The sequence below is a fragment of the Cyclospora cayetanensis genome, unplaced genomic scaffold, assembly GCF_002999335.1.
Source record: "Cyclospora cayetanensis isolate NF1_C8 unplaced genomic scaffold, CcayRef3 CcayRef3_contig_15, whole genome shotgun sequence".
Taxonomy (NCBI): Eukaryota; Apicomplexa; class Conoidasida; order Eucoccidiorida; family Eimeriidae; genus Cyclospora; species Cyclospora cayetanensis.
Genome location: NW_020312092.1, coordinates 328,497 through 349,173, shown reverse-complemented (window position 1 = coordinate 349,173; position 20,677 = coordinate 328,497). Strand labels below are relative to the sequence as shown.

At 56.2% G+C, this 20,677-nt stretch overlaps 2 protein-coding genes across 2 annotated transcripts; both read left to right on the top strand.

Moving 5' to 3' along the window:
• Positions 1-320: 320 nt before the first annotated feature.
• LOC34617815 lies at positions 321-16,962 on the top strand. The gene is given in 29 exon segments (XM_026336849.1): positions 321-845; positions 1,110-1,339; positions 1,659-1,808; positions 2,148-2,283; positions 2,639-2,820; positions 2,951-3,393; positions 3,466-3,844; positions 4,155-4,356; positions 4,587-4,667; positions 5,043-5,351; positions 5,681-5,855; positions 6,160-6,224; positions 6,601-6,826; positions 7,124-7,254; positions 7,408-7,683; positions 8,042-8,134; positions 8,265-8,402; positions 8,796-9,280; positions 9,652-9,770; positions 10,110-10,216; positions 10,588-10,630; positions 10,837-11,042; positions 11,296-11,405; positions 11,718-11,847; positions 11,974-12,027; positions 12,165-12,454; positions 12,815-13,533; positions 13,865-15,348; positions 15,379-16,962. Coding segments are annotated over 29 exon segments (9,072 nt in total).
• A 2,248-nt stretch (positions 16,963-19,210) lies between these two features.
• On the top strand, positions 19,211-20,478 carry LOC113147182. Its single transcript, XM_026336848.1, has 3 exons — positions 19,211-19,792; positions 20,012-20,101; positions 20,296-20,478. Exons 1-3 carry the CDS (start codon positions 19,211-19,213, stop codon positions 20,476-20,478), a joined length of 855 nt encoding a protein of 284 aa, XP_026192633.1.
• The last annotated feature ends 199 nt before the right edge of the window (positions 20,479-20,677 follow it).

The window sequence follows — 20,677 nt, the reverse complement described above, 5'->3', positions numbered from 1 at the left end:
CCCCCCCCCCCTCTCCCACCCCACCCCCCCCCCCCAAGACCCACAACCACTTAAATCCCCTCACTCTCTATATGTATGTTCACCACTCCTCCCCTCGTGACATCTGCGTCATGACCACCCCTGAGGCATCACCACGACGCCTCTTTGAATCCTTCACTCGTGCCACCATGCAATGGTGGCTGGCTGCTTGCTTTTTCTTCAACCGAGCACCCTACTTCGCAGTCCTGTTGTGACTGGTGTACTGACGTGTTCTCTTCCGATCTCCCACGCACCCATGCCCACGCGCATGCCTTCCTTCCCACACATACAGAGATCTCTAGATGCGTGTTTTGCGTGCCCCCTTCCCACATCTGCCGTGCCTGGCGAAGACGCGCCAATTTTCACGTGGCTCGCTCTCGTGGTCGTTTCCCCTGTGCGCTCTCCTTGTAGGCCAGTGGCAGTACCGCATTGCGCAAGAACTGCAGTTGGACCCTAAGACTGTCTTTCACCACCTTAAGCCGTTGTACAGGGACGATCTGATATACCACATGCAGCTGTCGATTCCTCCCGCACACAAAGCCACCGAAAGTGAAGTCCAAAGGTGCGGGCGACGGGGGCTCAGCACGCTCGGCAACACGCAGTTGCAGCGCATCGGACAGGACGAAAGCCTTGTAGTTGGTCGGGGAACTCCGCAGAAAACGAACCTCACCATGTCAGCTCTCCTGTGGAGTACAAGCTTCTTTTCGCCCTTGCGGCTGCCCATCCACATACGCGGTCTTATGACTCTGATACACCTGCTGCCCTTGCAGCAGTGTGCGACACAGCTCCTCCGCAGCGCTCCCAACAACATTTTGCTGGAGGATGAAGTCCGGCACTTTTGCATATCAAAGCTTCTCAGCTCGGAACAGGCAAGTCGACAGTGCCTTGCTTGCCCCCATCTCCACCCCTCACCCAACCCCCTCTTCCTGCGTGCAGCTTGTGCAGCGGCTATGCGCGCGCCGTTGAAAGGCTTCCTTCCACTGCTCCTGCGGCTCCTCCTGCTGCTTCCGGTGTGCATGCGCGCGTATCGCCCCTTTCCAGTCCACGGATGTCGTGGGGCTCATGGCTGTTTGCTGCTGCTATTCCTTCAGGCCCCATACTTGCGCTTCAGCGACAAGCAGATGCGGCGTCTTTTCTACAGAGTGCGAGAAGCTCTAGAGAGGAGCGGCCACGTGCGGCGAGTAAGGGCCTTCTGCAAGCAGACCGTCCGTTACGAACGCTGTCTTCTTTACACCCCCTCTAACGGAGCCACCACCTCTTTGGGAACCCCTATAGGGCTGCTACAAAATGAAGTCAAAAGTGAAGGCGGCGCAAGCATATTGTGAGACGCGCACGCACACCTTCTGGCAGACAGATTCGCAGAGCCCGTGTTGCTACTGCACTTCGAGCACCTACACCGCATAAGCGATCGCTATAGAAGCCCTCTTTCACGGCTGCATTGACTTGCCTGGCCCTCTTGCGGCTAGCTTGAACTACGTGGGACCTTTCCGGGCAGCTCTACGTGCGCAGGCTGTTCGAGGTCGCAATGCATTCTTCAATCTGCCGTTTCTTTTTCCACGGTGGATGCGCATCTTTATCCTGCTACACCTTTGCTCTGCCGCTCGTGTGTTTGGTGTTTCTGCTGCTGTGGCGCACAATAGAGCTCAAGTTAAGGTGGAGGAGGGCATTTCGCTTGCAGCGGCAGCAGCAGCTGCGGACTTGAGAGACCCCTTGGCCAGCAGTCACAGCCCCCGAGGGCCTCAGGGGGCCCCCGAGGGGACAGAGGATGCGGACGACACCCCTTCAGTAGTGTACGTCCATGCTGTGTGCTGCCAAAACTTGCAAGAAGATGCTGCCTGCTGGAGAGGTGTCTGGAAAGGGGGAGTGGCGAGCCGGGGGGCGTTTACGGGGCGACAAAGAGGGAACTCGACGAGTTGAATGGGAGGCTGAGCACTACGTTTGTCGGGGAAACTCAGAGCTGCTTTCTATGCCGAATAAGGACAACAAAAGAGAAAAGCCTTTTACACGCAGAGCTCAATGTGAATACTCCTTTTGCCGTCCAGGAGGTCGAACTCTACCTGTGAGTGTGTGTGTATGTATGTGTGTATGTGTGTGCGTGTGTATGTGCGTGTTTTGTACGTCACGCTCAGGGTGGAACTGGAGGGAACGTCCTTGGGGTGTCTATCGGCTTTCCTCTTGAAGGCTGCGGGCTCTCAGGGCCTCACGACGGTGGCGCTGTCGCGGCTGCTAGGCCTCGATATCAAGCGCAGCGGGAAGATTTTAGCGGTACGCCTTTTGTTTTTGTGGCGTGTATGCGTGCCTCTGGTCTGCTTGCTGGCTCCTCAATCTGTGTGGCGGAGCTGCCTAATTAAGCTTCTCTCTCTGAACTTCGCTGCCAGAGAGCCTCTCGCCTGTGTTGTCTACTACTCAGACTTCTTCCTCCTCAGTGGCTGTCTTTGGCAGTGGCGAGTTCCAGGAGCCGCTGCCCTACCTGCCGCCTCCTGCAGTGCAAATGGGGCAAGCGGCCTCCTTGGGATGTTAATTTATTTCTTCTCTCTGCCCTTCCGTTGCCTGCATCTCTTTTTGACGGCTTTTCTTGGGGCCTTGCCTCCAACACCTTGTGTGGGCTTTTCCTTTATAGGAGTTTTTAAGGAAAAACCTCGTCACACGAGTAGCTGAACGCCGTGGCAAGTGCTTCCTGTACCGATACATCTCCCGGGAGCTCCCGCATCTAGAGGCGCTTCTCGCCGAGGCCTCAGACCCTTGCGCGGCTTCTACCACCCCAGCGTACGGCCCACCACCTCCCTTTTACGCAGCCCTTTGGCAGACAGACGGACGGAGCCTCAGAGCGAGCTGCATCAAAGGGCCTCTGCTAAACCGCTAGGGGCTCCTGCAGATCTGGGCGCTCCAGCCGCGTTCTGTTGGCTGTTGTTGTTTTTTTTTGTCTCCTCAGTGCTCCTGCTGCACCCGCAGGAAGGGCCTCAAGCGCCTTGGCCGCTTGCACTCCGAACCCGCGGATTGTCGCCGAAGCGGCCACTGCTCCCACGGCTGCGCTCTCGGAGGCGAGTGTGGGGCCTCAGGCTGTGGAGAGCATGCAGCCACTGCGGCATTTGCTGGCAGACAGCGGTGCGATTCAGGAAGCGTGTGTCGCTCCGTCGCCCTCCCCTGCATCAGAAGCTGTTTCTGGTGTTGATCGTTGCATCAGAAGTCCTCCTGCTCCTGACGCAGCCGCGTCACTGGTTTCAGCCAGGGCCCAAGGCGGAGGGGATGATGGCGCTGCTCCCTGTCACACGTCTTGCAAGGCTGCTGAGGAGGGTTCACGTGGAAGAGGAGGGGCCTCTCGCAAACGGCCTCAAGGCGCTTCGGCGGCTCGCGGGGTTGGTGCGAAGAGAACGCGTAGAGAGATGGCCGATGCATCTGGAGTGGCAGACACTGCAACGTGCGCTGCTGCTGGCGCGGGCCCCAAAGAAGCAGCTGCATGTGAGGCAACACCTCAGGCTGCTTCCGCGGCGCCCCCACCCGCAGTTGCCTCCGCAAGAGACGCCTGGATATCGTCGAGTTCTAGCGGCCCACGCGCAGTCGAGACTGCCTCTGAAGAAGGGGGGGCCCATGGGGTTGCCGAACATGGTGGTTCAGGGAGGCTTTCCCCCCCGTGTATCGAGTCCTTGAAGGCGAAGGCTGTCAAGAAAGGGCTCCCAAAGCGAACGCTGCGGCTGCTGGAAACTGCACAGTTTGCTGCACGGCTCGCGCTCTTTCAGCAGACCGTTCAAGAGGCCGGATGCTGCACCATCCCCTCGATCGGTAAGGCCATCGCGGACGCGGAGCAGACGCCCAACGGCCCCGACAGGTAATTCGTCTTTTTACCGTAGATGCATCTTTGTATGATTTCCAGACTTTAGCTATAGGATGCTTTCTCTTCTATTAGATGGAAGCGTCGGCTCCTCTCGGAGTATTTAGGACGCGTCTTTCCTTTGTTGCGCCGATCTGCAGCAGCAGGGCCCTGTCCGAATGACGTTGGCATTTCCTCCTTTGGGGGATGTGTATGGGTGTATCAGCTTTCTTGAGTCAAGGGAGAGTGCGGACTCTGCGCTTCTATACATGAGGGCCTTGCTTGTGCAGCGGCTTCCTGCACTCCACTGTCTTTATCTACGTCTCAGGAAAACTGTGCAGCGAATGGCGGAAGTCGCAATACAACTCGAGCCTCGCATACGCAAGGGCCGTCTCAGCTCCTCTAAGGCGCACGCTGACCGCCTAGAGGACGGAATTGCTGAGCCACGCACGCCATCCGGAGATATAACCTTCTATTATTGGGCCAATACCCATGACGAGGCCTCCGCGGAGCAACGCGTCGCTGCCTTGGTGAGTGTGCCACTGCCTTCTGACTGCTTGGGGGCCCCCGTCTGACTGCGTGGAGGGCCCCCTTCTGACTGCATGGAGGGCCCTTTTGCCGCGGCCCTTTTTTGCTTCCCCGACTGTGGCAGCGGGCCTACACGTCTCTCCCGATATTTGATTCGCATGCACTGGCGCACTTGAAGCATAGCCTTCTGCAATGCGTAACGGCTTGCTGTGGGGGGCCCCTGGGTGTGCAGATCACGCAGCGCAGGGCGCAAGGCTGCCGGGAAGCCATCCGAAGAAATCAGCTGCTCCTTGAGGGCAAGCTCAAAGAAGCGGTAAGTCTTAGACGCGGCTGGTGGGGAAGGGGGTCAAGAGGCTGGCCCGTGGGTAGGTAGATGGGGGCCTTGCGGAACGCAGCAGCAAGTTCAACGCGTAGTCAGAAAAAGATCGAGCCATGATTGCGGCAAAACTGCTCTTACCGCTGGCGCCGCTCAGGCGACTGGTGCCTTGGCAAGTGCTTTTAGGCCCTTGTAGCATTGCTGCCTACACTGATGGTAGAAAGTGCCGCTTTTATTCCTCGTGTGCGTAGCGGACAGATATCTGGATGCAACGTGCGCCTTTGTAGCTCGGCCGCATAGGTAGCGTGGCTCTCCTCCACTGTGGAGGCCACTCAGGGGACGTCCCGTTCTTTTTTTTTTGCGGCTCTCCAGGGAGACGACCTTCGCCTTGGAGGAGGTGACCAACGGCTGCGCGCACCGGCCCCTGCTGCTCAGCGCCGTGGAGGGGCCTCGGGGGGCCCTTCTGAAGCGGTGGGAGCGCCTGGAGAGGAGTCCGAAGGAGCCCTTCTCCAGGGGGTGGCGGGAGAGGAGGCCTCGCGGGAGGCGCTGGTGGACGCGCAGTTGAAGGCACTGGAGAATGAAATCACGAGGCTAACGGACTTGGAGCAGAGAAACGCGTGCTGCCGGCCTACACAACCAGGTCCTCCAGCGACGGCTGCTTCGTTGCTTGTGGTAGAGAAGGTAAGGCGAATTGCGAGGCAGATGGGGCAGCGCCTGTCGAGCGGTTATTTAGAGGCCTTCTTGGGGATGCTGGCGTAGTTCCTACTGAGCGCGCAGCCGCAGGTTCGGCACGGCAGGGGTGGTGCATGAGTGCTTGCCGAAGGACTTAGCGAGGGAGAGTATTGCTGTTGCGAGAAACTGAGCGCTTTGGTTCGCCTGGTGCTAGAGGACTTCCACGTGGGCGTGTGTCTGTGCTCCGCGAATACTGATGCGACATTTCCTAGGAGAAGCCAGTGCGCGTATGCGCCGCCTATGCGCTTTGCCGCCCCTTTGTGCATGTTCGGGTGCAGACGCTGCAGAAGGCCTCTTCAGACGACAAAGTGTCATTCAGCCAGAAGCACCTGGCGTATTACGGATTCATCTTCCCTGTGATGATCCGGGCCAAGTGCCTTCATCAGTACCTGCTCTCCCTTACGCTACAGCTCTCATGTGCAGCGGACACCACTCGGCAAAGCTCCCAAGCTGGTAGGAGGGGCTGCCCACGGCGCAGGTTGCTCAGGCAACCAGGGGAACAATAAGCACAGTGTAGCGAGAGAGAGAGAGACACTTTGAGGGAAGAAGCATCAGGGATTCATCTTGGCTTAACTAGGCTCGCCGCCACGCTTCCACTCCGTTTTCCTTTGCATGTGCTGATGATGGATGTGCCTTAGTCTTCCGCATCTTTAGCAAAATGCAACCCCTGGTTAGCCCCGCCTTTGCTTCTTCTAAACCCTCGGATACACTTACCAAAGGGCTGCACTCTCAGAGTGACTGTTCTGGACGTGCGCAGAGATCCCCGCCTTAACCGTCTCCACCATGATCCGTCGCATGCCCCTCGAGTCTTTCCTACGCCTAGTAAGCTGAAGACTCTACTGCTTGTGGGGGCCGCGAGAAGTTCGAGAGCCTTCTTTTGTTAGCTTAAGCACACTGCCACCTGCCTGAGCCGTTTCTTGAGCATCTGGTTCTGCAGCAACAGCAGCCCGTGACTGCGGTGGCTGCTGGTTCCGGTGTAGACAGCTGCTGTGCACACTTCTCCCCGTGTGCGTACATGCACACTATATACAGGAGCAAATATATATACATATATGTATATAGCTACATATTATATATATGGGTATATTTGTGTGTATACATATGTACAATCAATCGGGTGGTACCGGGAAGTAAACTTGGATCAGCATGACCCTGCTTTCGCTATAAGCCACTGCTGTCGCATGCGGTTACGCTTTAGATCGGCTGCGGTTACGCTTTACCGCTACTTGACGAGCACCTGGCTAAAGAGTCTGCTTCTCGCCATCCGATGCACAAACTCCCAGGGAACCTCTTCAAGCTCCTCGTCTTCTCTAGCCGACAGCTACAGTCGTACAGGCAGCTGCACCCAAAGGCGAGACTTCCCCTCTTGGGTCTGGGCAAGAAAAATGCAGGCACCGCCATCAGAAGACTTCTGTCATTACTCGGTGCGTCGTATTAATCGCTCCGCTAGGGCTCGAGGCACCTCCTCTCTTTCTCTTTCTAGCTGCCTGCCCTCTAAGATCCGCGAGTTGCTTCCTGTACTGCTGGCTTTTGCCGATTCTTGCTAGCCGGAGAGGGCTGGCGGCCTCGTCCTTCTCTTGCACTTGTTCTTTTTCCTTTCTGCTCTGCTGGCAAAAGGTACTGCAACTGAAAGGAGGCTCGTCAACGCCTCCTGTCTGCTTGCCGCATCACTCGGAGATGGAATGAAGTTTGTCTCTTTTCTCCTGTCTGTGGAATTTCAGGCCGCATGGGTATCGTCTCTCAAGTACAGGGCCCTCTATCGTCTACGCACGAGGGAAGCCTACAAAAAGGTTCCCTGTCACCGCACTCCTGGCTGCTCAACAAGGTCCTCAAGCTTCCGGCTTTCTCTGCGGTGCGCATGAATCTTTCTTGATGCTTCGTTGGGGGCCTGTTGACGTGACTTGCCATAAATGCTCCCTCAGATTTCTTATGGGATATCCAATGGGCCGTGTGGGCCAGCTGGATTCTTGGGTAGAGCCAGTGCGTATTTTTGTTTGCCCTTCAGACGCCTGTGACTGAGTTTGGAGAGCCTCCAGAATCCAAGGAGTTCAAGGGCCTTTGCCACGAGGGCGTGGAAGCCTACTGGCAGCAACTGCAACAACAGGTGTCTCAATACGTCCTTGCGGAGAGGCAGCTGAGCTGGATCCTCTCAAACGATATGCAGCCTTCGCAATTCTTCTCCCCACATTCTGAGCAGATTGACAATACCCCGCTGTCAGACAGAGAGGCCGCGGACACCCCGAAAACACCTGAGGGAAGTTCGCAACCGATTCGCAAACGCGTAAGTACCTTTTCCTTTAGGCATCGCCTCTCTCCCTCAATCCCCTTCCTCTTCCGCCCTCTCCTCCCTCTACCCCCCAGACACACCCCACACCTCTCAGCAGAGACTTATGGCAGTGGCACTTCTTGAGTGCTGTACCTGTCAAGTGACCCTGGCTTTAGCCTGCTCACACGTCTGCCTAGCGCGATCTGCGCTCTCCGCTTTCTTTCATGCGGTGCACCCCGTTTCTTCACAATGCATAAACCCTGCAGGGGTGTGCACGGTAAGGACCTTGATGGATGCCACGACAGAGTTTCGACTGCTCGAGCTGTTTGAAGGCCTCCATGCAGTCCATCAGGCTGCGATGTCTGCTGCGCAGCAACCCATGCAGCTGCCTGAGGGCTTTGCGGTGCCTGAAGCTTTCAACCCAAAGAACTGGAAGGGTCAAGTCGCCTTTACGGGGGCTGCGCGGGTAGGACGAGAGCTCCTAGCTGTAAAAGGCTGATGAAGGTCCTTCAGCTGATTTCCTGGCTCTCACTCGAGGCGCGTGTCTGCTGTCGAATGTAGTCGCACGTCTGCACGGAGGGTCTTTGCTGCTTCAGGCTGCTATTGATGCCTTTGCGGCGGAAACACTCGAGAGGCTGAAGGACGCGGGCGGTGCTGAGCTAGAGGCGTTTGTTCTCAATGCTTCATCCCCCCAGATCGTCGAGCTTGCTGCCCGGGTTGGCTATCCAACAGATGTGCGTGTTTGCACGGAGAAGAAGATGCGCACTTAGCTAGCAAGCCAAGACCATGGCCCCTCAATAAGCGCCTCTGCGCTCCAAGATCTTTCGTTGGAATACCGAAATGTGCAGAAGCATTTGTCCTCGTAGTCTCGAGTCGCGGCCTTCCGAGGCTTCCGCTGGTCGCGCTACATTACATGACTTCGAAATTCCATTTTAGGTTGCGTCTTTTGTTGGAGCCTTCGAGTTGCTGCGGCGAGGCCTTTGCAGTGTCACAGCAGACGGGCGGGGGGTACTGGGGGGACTGGGGGCCAGGGCAAGACGCAGGTGGGTGCCCAGCTAGAGGCTTAGAGATGGCGTTTTCGCAGCTGTTAGATTTTTGGGGCTTGCGTTGGGGTTGCGGATTCGCAGGCAATCCTACGGTACCTCATTCGGGTGTTTGAAATCAAGGGAGGCTCCGGAAACAATCAGGCACTTCTCATTGGGGGGAGTCTTCGGGATGGCGTGCAGCAGCACAACGGCACTCAGAAGGCAGAAGAGGAGCATCCGTCGAGGCCGCTGTGTGTCGCGAGCAGGCACGGCGGTCCAGCAGCCTCTCAGCAAGGTGCTGCGGATGAAGACAGGCAGACACGGCTAACGGTAGCAGCAGGCCTCTCCGGGAGTGCCTTGCCTCAGGATGACAGCCGTGTGGGGCCTCTCGGCGTTTCCGATGCTCCCGCGAGAAAGAGAGGACCTGGCTTGTTAGTGCATCGCACCAAAGATGTGCGTTTTCAGTGCCACATCTGCGGTCACTTCTACTCGTGGATGAAGAGCATCAGCCTGCATTACGAAAGGGCCCATAGGCAGGCTTTGCCTGCAGACGAGACGCTCTACATTCTGCCATGGGAGAGGAAACGGTGAGCGGCTTCGTGCAGCAGCGGAGTGGAGCTGTCTAACGGACGCTGAGCTGGCTGCGATTTTGTGGCGTATAAACGCTGTGTGGCAGCCCGCAGTGTACAGGGGCGAAAGGGCCCGTTAAGGAGTGCCACTATGTCTGCGGCCTTTCTCAACTACTTTTATATGCGTTGTTGTCTCTCTCTCTTTCTTCCTTTCTTTCTTTCTTTCTTTCTCTCTTTTGCGCGCATGCGCGTTCGGCAACCTGGCAGAGCCGTTTTTTCATAAAGGCTATGAACGGCTGCCTCAGGATCTTTTGCTTCAGCGGGTTGTAGCACATGCTCGAACGGCGTGCTTCGGTGTTTTGCGGTTACATGCACTTCCTGATCTGCAGGCGGCTGGAGGATCAGAGGCAGAAGGCCGAGTTGAACAAATTTAAGAGGAGGCGCCGTGCAGCGGCGCCTGCTTCGAAAGGTGAGTAGCGTGAAGTTCACCATCTGTCGGTACATGCGCGTTGGTGGCTGCACACGGGGGTGGGTGCTGGCTGTTGGTAGCTCTCCGATGCGCACACCTCCCCACATAATGCCTCCCTTTTGCCTGCTTTTAAGGTGTCCGATTTCTGAGCGCATCAGTTATTCGGGGGGCGAAGGACTGCCGGGGAGGAGGTTTGGGGGAAGTTTCTTTCTAAAGGGGACCCTCAGGAGGCGTTAGGGTGTGCAACAAGGACGCGGCACTCCAATTACACCACACTGCCTCTCAACGCTGTCTGCGGCAACGGCTCCTCCTCTGTCTCGCGGTGTCTTTTCGTTCTGCACGCAGAGGAGCTTCTAACTGTGGAGGGGGACGCCATAGCGGTTGCAGAGGAGGCCTCAAAGGCTCGCGAGCGATTCGCTGCCCGACTTCCTGCTCGGGGTACTGTGAAATCGGTTGAAGGCCAAGCCAGCGTCTTCCTCCTTCAGGTACCTCTTGCATTTCTGCTTTGTCTTTTCTCTTTGACCTTGCTTTGCGCTTCGCCCTTTGTAGTGCTTGGCCACCTGTGCTTCTACCTGCGTGCCAGAGCAGAGACCTTCGAACAGACCAAATCTTATCTGTAGGCGAGCAGGGTGCAGGGTCAGCACTTGGTGATTTTCAGGGTACTAGAGGGGGTTTTTTGAGGCGCACGCGTCCAACTGCTTAGTCATGCATGCCTTCCTTACCTTGCTTCCCCTCTTCGTCTTGACAGGCGAGAGGCGAATGCCTCACTCTATTCCTGCGCTCATAGCAGACGACTGTTCTCTGCCCGAGCGTCGAAGCAGTCCATGTGCTACGAGTTTTGCACTTGTGCTTTTAGGCGAACTTAGAAGAGGAGGCCATACTTTTCTCCATGAGTAGGGGTAGGGCTCTCTCTTCCGCTGATTTTCTTTCTCTGTGGTTGTCTCCTCGGTCTGCTGGACCTTGCCTCTGTCGTTCCCCTGCTCTATGCGAGACTCCGACACTCCACGCTGATGCCTGCTGTGCCTCCTTTGGGGGCAACTGGCCTCATGTGGCAGAGGGCCCCTTTGAGGATTGTTGCTCTCCTTGAGGGCCGCTGTGCGCTCAGAGGACGAAATATCTCTCATAGGCGCGGCCGTTGTCGCGGAGCGCCTCTGGCAGGCAGCGCATAACGCACAGCACCACCAGAGGGGGTCCCCTGCTGCTGAAGGGGGCCCTCTTCCGGGCAGAGCCAGCGAAGGGCCCCTAACGCACGCCTGGCTCTTTCCCGGCACTTCACAGTCCCTCCCCCCGGCAGACCACCATATATGGAAGGTGCGGTCGGTGTGTGCCTGTATTTCTCACCACTCTAAAGGGGCTTGTGTTTTTTTCGCTCTTTTTCCCGCTGGCCGCTAGCCTCGAAGCACTGCGCTTTTTGCGCTCGGGAGGCGGGGCCCCCTGGGGGCCCTGTGATGCGTTTGCGCTGGGCCTACACCCTCCTGGGGTTTCGTTTTTTTTTTTCAAAATTTTCCGCTTCATCGTGCCACCGCTGCATGCATTGCGATGGGGGTACGCACCTGTTCCGCAGATCCTTGGGGCTCTTTGTAAGCCCCCCCTGTCTCCCGAGAGCTCTCGGCTGTATGTCGGCTTCGTTCTTAGCCGGAGGGCTCTCAACGCTCGCATCTTCAGCAGTTTCAGGTGCGTGAAGACGTGCCTGCTTCGCACAGGCTAAGGAGTGCTTAAAGAAGAAGAGGCTCTCCAGTCGCATCAGTCCTTGGGGAATTCCCCCCTTCCCATCTTCCTCTCAGCCTTTGAGATAAAGGCCCTTCTGCCTGCTTCTTGCGAGAGCTCCCCTACACTTGCGCCCTGAGGACACTCAGCCTTAGCGGGTGCAGGCCCGCATGCGCTGCTCTGACGACTCTACGAGAGCCTCCTACCTCAACCTTTTAAGACCTACCCCAATAGTTTTACACCTTCAAAGGTCCTTGCTGTCTCGCCATGCGTTTGCAGGCGTTTGGACCCTTCGACCCTCCGTCATTTCATCCTTGAGAGTCGCGTCCCCTCGGCCTTCGAGATGCGGCTGCACTGCGAGCCTCGCGAAGAAAGACAGGGGGCTCTAGCGCCTCTTCGGAAGTCTTTGGTGAGCTTCCTTGCCGTTTGGACGGCGTAAGCTTTCGTGCAATAGGGCCGGCCGCTCAAGTTGTCTGGGAAGCTTCTCGTGGCTCTCTGAGTGCGTGCTCATGTGCTTCGTGCCGTTTTACGTCAGGTCTGCCGTCCTTTGAGCAGTCCCCGGATTCTCATGGCTCGCAATATGCTAAAGGCAAGTTTGTTCGGCTTTGAAGGGGGCCTGCCTTCGCTGTGAGCGCTTTCGGCTTTCCGGCTGCAGCAGCGGGGGATCCTTTTGTCCGGAAGGGCGTGTTATTTTTTTCAATGGATTTCATGCGGGTTGCATTGCAGGCGATTTTATTGACGCCTCTGCCTTTCTACAGGCCCTCGGTGCAGCTCGCGGCCTTGCGTGAATTAAGGCCGCTGGAACTGGCGGCTTTGTGGAGAGCTTGGCAGCGGCGCGGCTGGGTAACAGCGTTCAAGCCCCCAACAGTCGCGTTTCCTAGGGAGAAAAGGGAGCAGGTTGATCCTCCTGGGGATTCCGTAGGGGCCTCTGCGCGCCTGCCACAACAGCCGTACAAACGGCCTGAGGTTGCAACAGCGCTGGAAGCGAAATGCAGGCGCCCCTTTGTTCTGAGCAGGTTCGCGCGCAGCAGGACTTGCAGTGCCCTGGGGACCTCTGCTGCACATACGGCAGTAACGTATAGCCCCTAAATAGGCATGCACAAGGCTGCGTAGTGTGACACTGATTCAGCTTTTGTAGGGGTTAGTGGTGGCTTGCGCGTTGGGCCGGTTTGCATGACGAGAGGCAGAGTGCGCCCAACTCGAAGGGGAGCGGGAGGGGCGGGCGGGCGCGAGGGGCTGGATGGGGAGGGGGGAAGGGGCTTGCAGGATTCAGTAGTCTCGTTTCTTTGTTTCCCCCAGTTGTACCCCACACTGCAAGTTACCACTTGTAACGCCGTCGCATCATTGCCTCTGCTGCGTTTGCGGTGTCGCTCCAGCGGCTCGCGCCTGTCTCTTTTCGGGCGCCTGCGGGACTACAGGAGTTTGGCAGCTCTTTTGCATTCTTTTGGGGAGCTCACATCCCTCAGCGAGGGTTGCCTGGCATCGCCGTCCGTCTTAGGCTCGAGCGACTTCCCTCGAAAGGACGATGCCTGTGGGTTTTCGCAACGCGCTACTGGCCAAAATGCATGCTCTGGAGCCTTCGATCAGAAGTCAGAAGACTCTCTAGCCACGTCGGCGGCCCCGCAGGATGTGGAGCATGCGGCTCCGGATCCTACGAACGCTCTGCTGCTAGCGCATCTAACGGGAGAGGTGGTGTTGCAGTTTCCCAAGGAGGAGGTGGCATCTGCTGAAAAGGATGATGTGCAGCTGCTGCAGCTGCTAGAGAGTGAACGGCCTGCACCTTCGTCACCCTTGAGCCCCTTTATGCCAGAGAGCAGCTTGTCGCCGGTATCGACCCCTACAGCAGGACCTCCGAGGCCGCTTCGAGACCAAGATGGAAGGGTGGCAGTTGTTGGGAAGGTTCGAATGGCCTTAGACGTTGATGTTTCAGGGTGTGCGACCCTTGCAGCACTAGAGGGCCTTGCTCGAGGCCGACTGTGGCTGTCCCCTTTTTGGGGGGAAGAGGGAAGACTTCCGGATTCTCAAGAAGCTCAAGAGGCCGCAGCTGATGTTGAGCTTCTCAACCTCCTTGACGGCGACGACACACTCGTTAGCAGCCAGAGGCTCCCTACTCTGAATCTTAAAGCCCTCCTCTCTCTCTCTCCCCCTTGTCCACCTTCTTCTTATTCCATTTATGCTGCCATACTCTGAATTTCAGTTGTCTGACAGATGGCGAGCATATCCTCAGTTGTGCCCGTCTCACCTGAACCCGAGTATATATATATATATATACCTGGGTCCTCTTGCTCTCGCTTGCGGTCTTCACCTGCCTTGTGCGCTGTGGGGGTCAAGGGGGCTTTCTGCATGCACCTTCAAGGGTGTGTTTGCCGTCTCCAGCCCTGTGGTGGTTGCGTGTCTACTGTTGCGCACGCCGCAGGACGCACAAGATGGAGACGGCGTGGAGCTTTGGAATGAGATGCCCGAGTGGCTAAGCAGCCTCTCGTTGGGGCGAGGAGAGGATCCAAGCGAGCTCTTGTCGGACCGCCCCCTCCGCCGTCCCACGGAAGGCGGCATTGAGGCCCACATCACTGCCCATGCTGCAGGTGTTCCCGAGATAACGGCGATCACCTGTGCCGTGTTCGGTCCCCTCAGAGAGTCGTCAGGGGGCCGTGTGACTGCATCGCCGCCCACAGATAGATCAACCACCGTCAACACTCCACTTGCCGTGGGGGCCTCCGCTGATGCCGAGGAGGAGGCTCCTCTAACTCCCAAAGCCGACAGTCTGTGCGGCGAGTTGCGGCAGGCCTTCGCATGTCCCCCTACGGTGCCTTCTTGCGCGGTTGGACGCCTCAAAGCGAAGCAGCAGCAGAACCCGAGTGCAACAGGGCTGGCAGAGGGGCATCCTGGAGAGGCCCCCAGAGTTCCCCCCGGCAGTCACCTAGTGGACGGCCTGTACGGTGCTGCAGGGGAGTTCGACGCATTTGACCCCTCGTTGCTGCCGCCAGTAATCACAAATCGCACGGCAAGCGCAGCCGTCTCCTTCACGCTTCCCGAGGAGCCCGAGAAGACCTCACGCAAGGCTGCGTCGCAGCGAGGAGACGCACAGAAGAAAGCGGCGGCACGAGCGCTGCGCATCAGACCGGGGCTTTCTGGAGGCTTTCCTGTGTCCCTGCCGACGTATGCAGATGATCGCAAGCAGCACTGGAGGCTTGCAGCGCGAGCTGTCGAGGCCTTTGGGCCCCCAGAGTGTGTGTGCACTCCTGCGTGCTGCGCTGGCTCTCTCCCCGGACCAGAGGCATCGGCAGACACCGTTAGCCTTGCTGCGGCGACCAGTGCTGCTCCGGCGGAGACGGAGGCCTTGAGCACCCCTGTACATCCCTTGGGTGCTCTAAAGAGGCCGCCAGACGACGACGAAGGCCCCCCTGGCACGCGTCTTGGGCCGTTTGCAGCGCTTGCCGGCTGCTTGGGAGCGCTCCGAGGTGCACAGCACTTGCCGGCTTCAGCGGCAGTCAGGGCTGCTCTCTCGAGCTCTTCGAGTGATGCAGGACCGCTTCCGAAGCCTCTTATCGAGGCCGTGGGGGAAACAGCACTGGCCGCCCTGAGGGTGCAGCAGCACGCGTTGCTGCCGCTGTTGCCAGTGCCCCCAGAGCCCGCCGCTGCAAGAAAGATCCATGACGCTGCAGTGAAGGAACTCAGCGGGGTGTTCGAAGACCCTGCCTCGGCATCACGGGAAGGGGAGGCGGCCTCTCAGTTGGACCTCTGTGTCTGCACAGCGTTGTCACTCTGCCCGGCGTGGCTTCTCTGTTCCATTCTAAGAGCGAAAGCAGACGGCGTGGCTGTACACTCGCTACTCCTCGAACTCTCGGGGGAGCTGGAGATGCAAGCAGAAAGGAAGGCCGACACTGGGGACGGGGCCTTTGGGGAAGCCTCAGCGACAACAGCAGCAGACCGGGACCTGCAGCGGGCAGCAAGCCTCGCTTTAAAGTCTGCCACATACAAAATGGCAGGGGCCTCTGTGGAAGGCGACTTGGGAGTGGGGCAGCGTGCGGTGAGGCACGATTGGGGAACTTCTGTGGTGGGAGCTGCCGATATGTGGCCTCTTCGGAAGGCAAGCGACGCGGCGACTGACAGCAGCTGCGCCCCTGCCTCTCTGTGGTGTCAGCTGTTCCTGGTATCTGCTTCAGTCCTCTGCTGGCTGCGCCTTGCTGTCCCGGTGCCGGGGGGCAGCAGTTGGCGCCTAGTGGCGGCGGCCGAGGCCGCTGCTCGCTTTTGTCTTAGGGTGCGACCTGTTCTGAGCGACGCAGTCGCTTCTCGCTGGGTAGTCCACGGAAAAACGGAGGAAACACATTGTCTCTCCGGGGAGACAACGTGCCAAAGAAGTCAAAGGGCTCCTTCCCAGGAACACATAACAGCAACAACAGTACGCGACGCATCAGCAGAGGCTCACATGTATGACAAGGGAAGCGAGAGAAGCAAAGCCCATGAAGGGCATCTGCCCTTTATCCATGACGTGCAACGCCCTGCAATGATACCCCGCGCCATTTGGGCTACATGGGGGCCTCCTGGTAGCTCTAAGCTGCATCCGCCTGCCGCGGATAAAGAAATATATCTCGCCCTCTCCGAGGCAGAAACAGCTACAGAGAGACAGGGGGCATTACTTCCCAGAGGGCCTTCGGACCTCCCAACAGGAGAATTTCTTGAGTCTCTCTGGGATGCACGAGAGGGAGATAACACAGCCGGCGAGCGGCATGCAGAGATTGCCCGTGGCTTTCTCAGTACCATGCTGACGTGGCTCTCTACTCCTCAGACCCCTTCAGGGTCCTCGCTGATGTCGCCTCTTGGATCCACTGCACCGGCGGAGGACCCCTTACGGCCATTGCACTTGTCCAGAGACTTGTTGCCCGCGTGCGCCTGGCTGCGTTTGGATGGCCGCCTACATGCGTCTCTTGTACAGCTGCTGTCTCTACGACTTTGGTGTCTCCTTTTACAAAGGCCAGGCAGCACCGCCCAGCAGCTACAGGGAATGCTCTGTCTTCTCGACGATTGCGAAGTTCAGTTTCTCCTGCATTGTTTGGCGGAAGAGGGCATCGTCACTGCGTCTACACTCTGGCGGCCGAGCCATGCTGTGCAAGCAAGCCTTAAGGGAGTCTCCCGAATTGCCCCTAGGACGTCTCTAGGCAGCGGGGAAACGGACTCCCTACGCGACCATGACGTCTGTCAAGGCCTTGATGAAGCTTCTTTTGCAGTCCATCGTAACGGAGTGACAGTTTACAGTATAGAAGCAACCAACGAGCACCAGGAGGATCCAAATCCAGGCCTTCGGGCTCCAGAGTTTGACGGCGGTACCCCAATCGAGAGCTCTGACACGTGGGGCCATCCCATATCCGGCAAAGCCGCACTGCCCGCGGTGTCAGTGGCGGAGTATGCGTTTGAAGTGCAGACTATCTACCTGCCCAACGCAGCAGCCGACGTTCTACCGAAGTTCCAGGCCCTCTTGATGCCAAATCTTTCGGTGTGCAATTGTGGGTGTTCTGCGTTTCTTTAATGGCAAAGCCAGTCGGCGCGGCGTGTTCACTTTCTTCTCAAGGTGTGCCCCGGTGGCACGGGCAAAGAGCTATGGATAAGACTTGGTCGTGCCTCTCGCTCAATCGGCTTTTTTGTGTCGTGATTGACGCAGACGACTTTGGGGTAGCTGTGAATTCGTGTTTTCCGTGCTACTGTTGAGGCATTCTTGCTGGACAGCATCCTTTTAAAAACGATGGAAATGCAGTCTTCAAGAGGAACTGACTATGGGGGGCAGTCAGGTCCTGGCGTCACCCAACCCCCCCGTGTTTTCTACGTATCGGGGGACTGCTCTTTCTCCAGGGGTCTGTGGGGAAACCCCCCACAGGTTGTATGTAATTATCACGTTTTTTGTTTGGTGCGGTCACTGCAAAAAACTTTGATTCTTAGAGGCGCTCTATGCCGAGTGCCCGTCAATTCAAATTACTGCTTCGCTTGCCGGTCGCCTTTTTTGTTGGATATCTGCGTGTGCGTTCTTGTTCTTTCCCTGTAGTTAGATCTCGATCGGGATGAATAAGCTTGTAAAGTAAAGCTTTCACACGGTGACTCATGGCCTTGTACTTTATGGCTCTACCACAATCATAAAGAGTATCCCTGCCTAAGCAAGATTTAAAGGCTGTATCTCCTCCCACGTGAGCCGGAGTTGACTTTGTCTGTTGGTAGCAGCAGATTAACTCCTCACCTCACTTGCTGCCAAGTCAGCACAGAATCTAATGGACTTTGCATTTATGTGCTGTATTCCCGGGAACCCTCCGCATCTAGCAGAGTTTCAGGGCTCTTCCTCACCTCTTCATATTCACAAAGATGACTTGATGTTCTATTGTTGTTTTTGCCCTTGCTTACAGGTATGCACTCCAAATTCCACTTATCTCTTTGATTTTGCAGTATTTCTTCATGAGTGAATCGAAATCTCAGGTGACTGCGTGGGCGATGATGCATTCCACGCAGTACTACCTTCCAGCGGTAGCATTTGTTGTTGCCGTACTTTAAAGGCGACTGTCAATATCGGTTGTTACACTCTGGATATAAGATAGGCTTGATATTTTGATCATTTCAACCTACAGTGCTGTCAAGTCTACTCTCTCGTCAAACCGTGCACCGCACATGGAAGCGGTTAGGGGCGATGAAGAGTTGCTTGGTGCAATCGACAGTTTCTCCTCAGCTGCCCTATTTATTGCAAGAGCGATATACCGGTTTTATCAATGTAAACTACTAGGGGAAAATGTCAGTCTAACGAAACTGGGATTAAAGTTTCCCAACAGGACCAACAGCCACGTGCAGTGCCCGTGGGACGCGACCACCACAGCACACAGCTCGACACTTCGTCGGCTCCTGCTGCACCCCGCTCGTAGCTCATGTAGCCAAGCGACTGGGACATATTTGCATGAGGCTCCTCTTTTTACCGAATGGACAATTGTTTAGCAGTCATTTCGGAAGACCATTCGTGTAGGTCAGCATCAACAGCCATAGGGCCGCAGATGGGATATGTACGAACCCACGAAGCAAGGTATTTAATCTTCTCTAAGACTTTCGTCAAAGCTTACTGTCTAGCTTAAATCGTTCCAAGACCTACGGAGTAAAGGTGAACAAGCCACTTGTATTGAATGTGTGTACCAGGGGCGCAGGCTGCAGCGGTCTTTGACTGGGCAGCGCTTTGCGTTGACACCTACAACGTTCATGGGACGTCAAAAACTTAGTGCCCCAGCGTTTCGATACACTTATACGCTACGTCATTCTGGAAATGAGAGCTGTATCAGGTTCATAAATTGCTATCCCCCTTCGAAGACCCAGAATACATCTAGCACTGAGAACATGCTTGCGGGCACTGGGCATCTCTCTTATCTTCGGTTTGAAACATTTGTTCCTTCTGCTTCTTGTTTTTTTCCGAGGCCTGAGCCGCTATGTGCTTCGTGATTACTGTATTTCTTCCAACCTTCGGCGCTGCAGCCATCGGCCTATAGTGGCCTAATCATTGAATCGTCCCATGAAAAGCACGCTTCCAGCTTGCTCAGCAGCTAAAGCGCATGGGTTGTGTGGTTTTTCGCTGCAGGACACATGTGGTAGAGAGCGGCAACACTGGACTCGGTACTCGGCCTTCTTCCCTCTTCGGTGAAGCTTTGCTTTCTCCTTCAGTAAAGCTGACCTTGTGGTACCTCTCAGGATCTTTCGAAAGCTTCGGCTCTTTGTTTCGTATCATCTTGTTGCACTCTATTCTGCTGTTCGTGATCATGATGCACAACACTGATCAGACAGTTGCAGGCTTGCCCAGCGCGCGGCTCTCACAGTTGGCTTCGCCCCAACTCATGAAGAAATTCCGCAGGGATACTATTTTGGGATCAAAGCACTCAGCGCTCAGAGATGAAATGAGTGCTATTTTGCAGCCAAATGTGCCGGATATCTGCAGCAGGAGGGGCAATCGGGAGACTGAGACACTTCAGGGCTACGCTGGCAAGTACACTAACAAAATCAATGATTCAACCTATTGTCACGGAAGCAAGAAACAGTCCTCAGAAACCAATAAGTCGGATCAGGTGGCCACCTTGTTTGCTAGTGTGGGTTCAAAGGCAGAGGTGCCACACAGTGGCCTCCGATCCCTGAGACAATATTTCTCTCCCGATCAGCTTAACGAGGCGTTTTGCACGAAGTTCCACGTCACAGACGCTTTAACCGGCCGCACAGAAATCATGACGGCCAGGCGTCCTGGAAAAGCCTCAGCAGAAGTAAAGTTTACCGCCTTCGATCCATATGTGGCATCCAGGGCGCGGAAAAGCTCTGTGGAGAAGGCTAAGGACAACATTGAACACGATATCCTGGTACGAAAGCGCGTGCCAGACCTCCACACGTTAGACTGCATATTTATTTAGTGCATTCCTTTTTATTTGTAGACAGTGGCGATTTGGCAGCCTTATAGATTCTTTTGCGCTTTGGCACTACCGCAGACTTGTCGGGTTTCCCGAAGTATCAGCTTGCTTATCTCCGTGGGGATACAGAACCGAATGCTTTTCAACATGTGATGGACTGTGCTCGCTCAGGGTCTGATGCCTAAGGAGAATCAGGGGGTGAAAGACTTCCTGGGCACCACTATCAGGCATCATCGGGCGGCAGCACTTGAGTGTAGCGAGGTACGCCAAGTGTTTTGAATACAACTACTGACATGTGATAGGCATATGCACTAATTCTAGACGGCACTGAAGCGTTAATTGGGGCAATTAAGCAGGTGGAATAAGCAGTTTGTATGCGGAGGGTAGCCCGTATGACCCCGTTCAAAGCCTATGCTTCATTGCAGACGCGGGTCGCCTCAAGTTTTGTGCTGTAGAATTGGATTATCCCCACAGAAAGCGCCAGCGTATGCAGACCACTTGGCCTTCCTCGGCGCCGTGAAGCCTTTCCCTGGACTATCGAGACACGAAACAACATAGCACATATCTACGACGGGGCTCATCCAGCAAGTCCCCGTGTTACGCGGTCGTGCATCAGACCTGCCAGCATTCCATCCTAGGAGCTCAGCATCTTTTTCCGAAGCAGTGAACAGAACCTACATTTTCAGGTGGCAGGAACCTGCTGTTCGGTTTATACGCGTCCGCAAACGGACTCATATTTAGATGATAAAGCCTATACTTTGAGGGGATTGTTGCTTTTGCAATGCGTTTAAATTTGATTGAAACTCGACAGGTAAAAGCAATAAGTGGAGTCTGCAT

Coding starts and splice junctions, on each gene's coding strand:
- LOC113147182 (XM_026336848.1), top strand. CDS start 19,211: ATGCACAACACTGATCAGACAGTTGCAGGCTTGCCCAGCGCGCGGCTC. Junction 19,793..20,011: donor ACATTGAACACGATATCCTG/GTACGAAAGCGC, acceptor GTGCTCGCTCAG/GGTCTGATGCCTAAGGAGAA. Junction 20,102..20,295: donor CAGCACTTGAGTGTAGCGAG/GTACGCCAAGTG, acceptor TTTGTGCTGTAG/AATTGGATTATCCCCACAGA.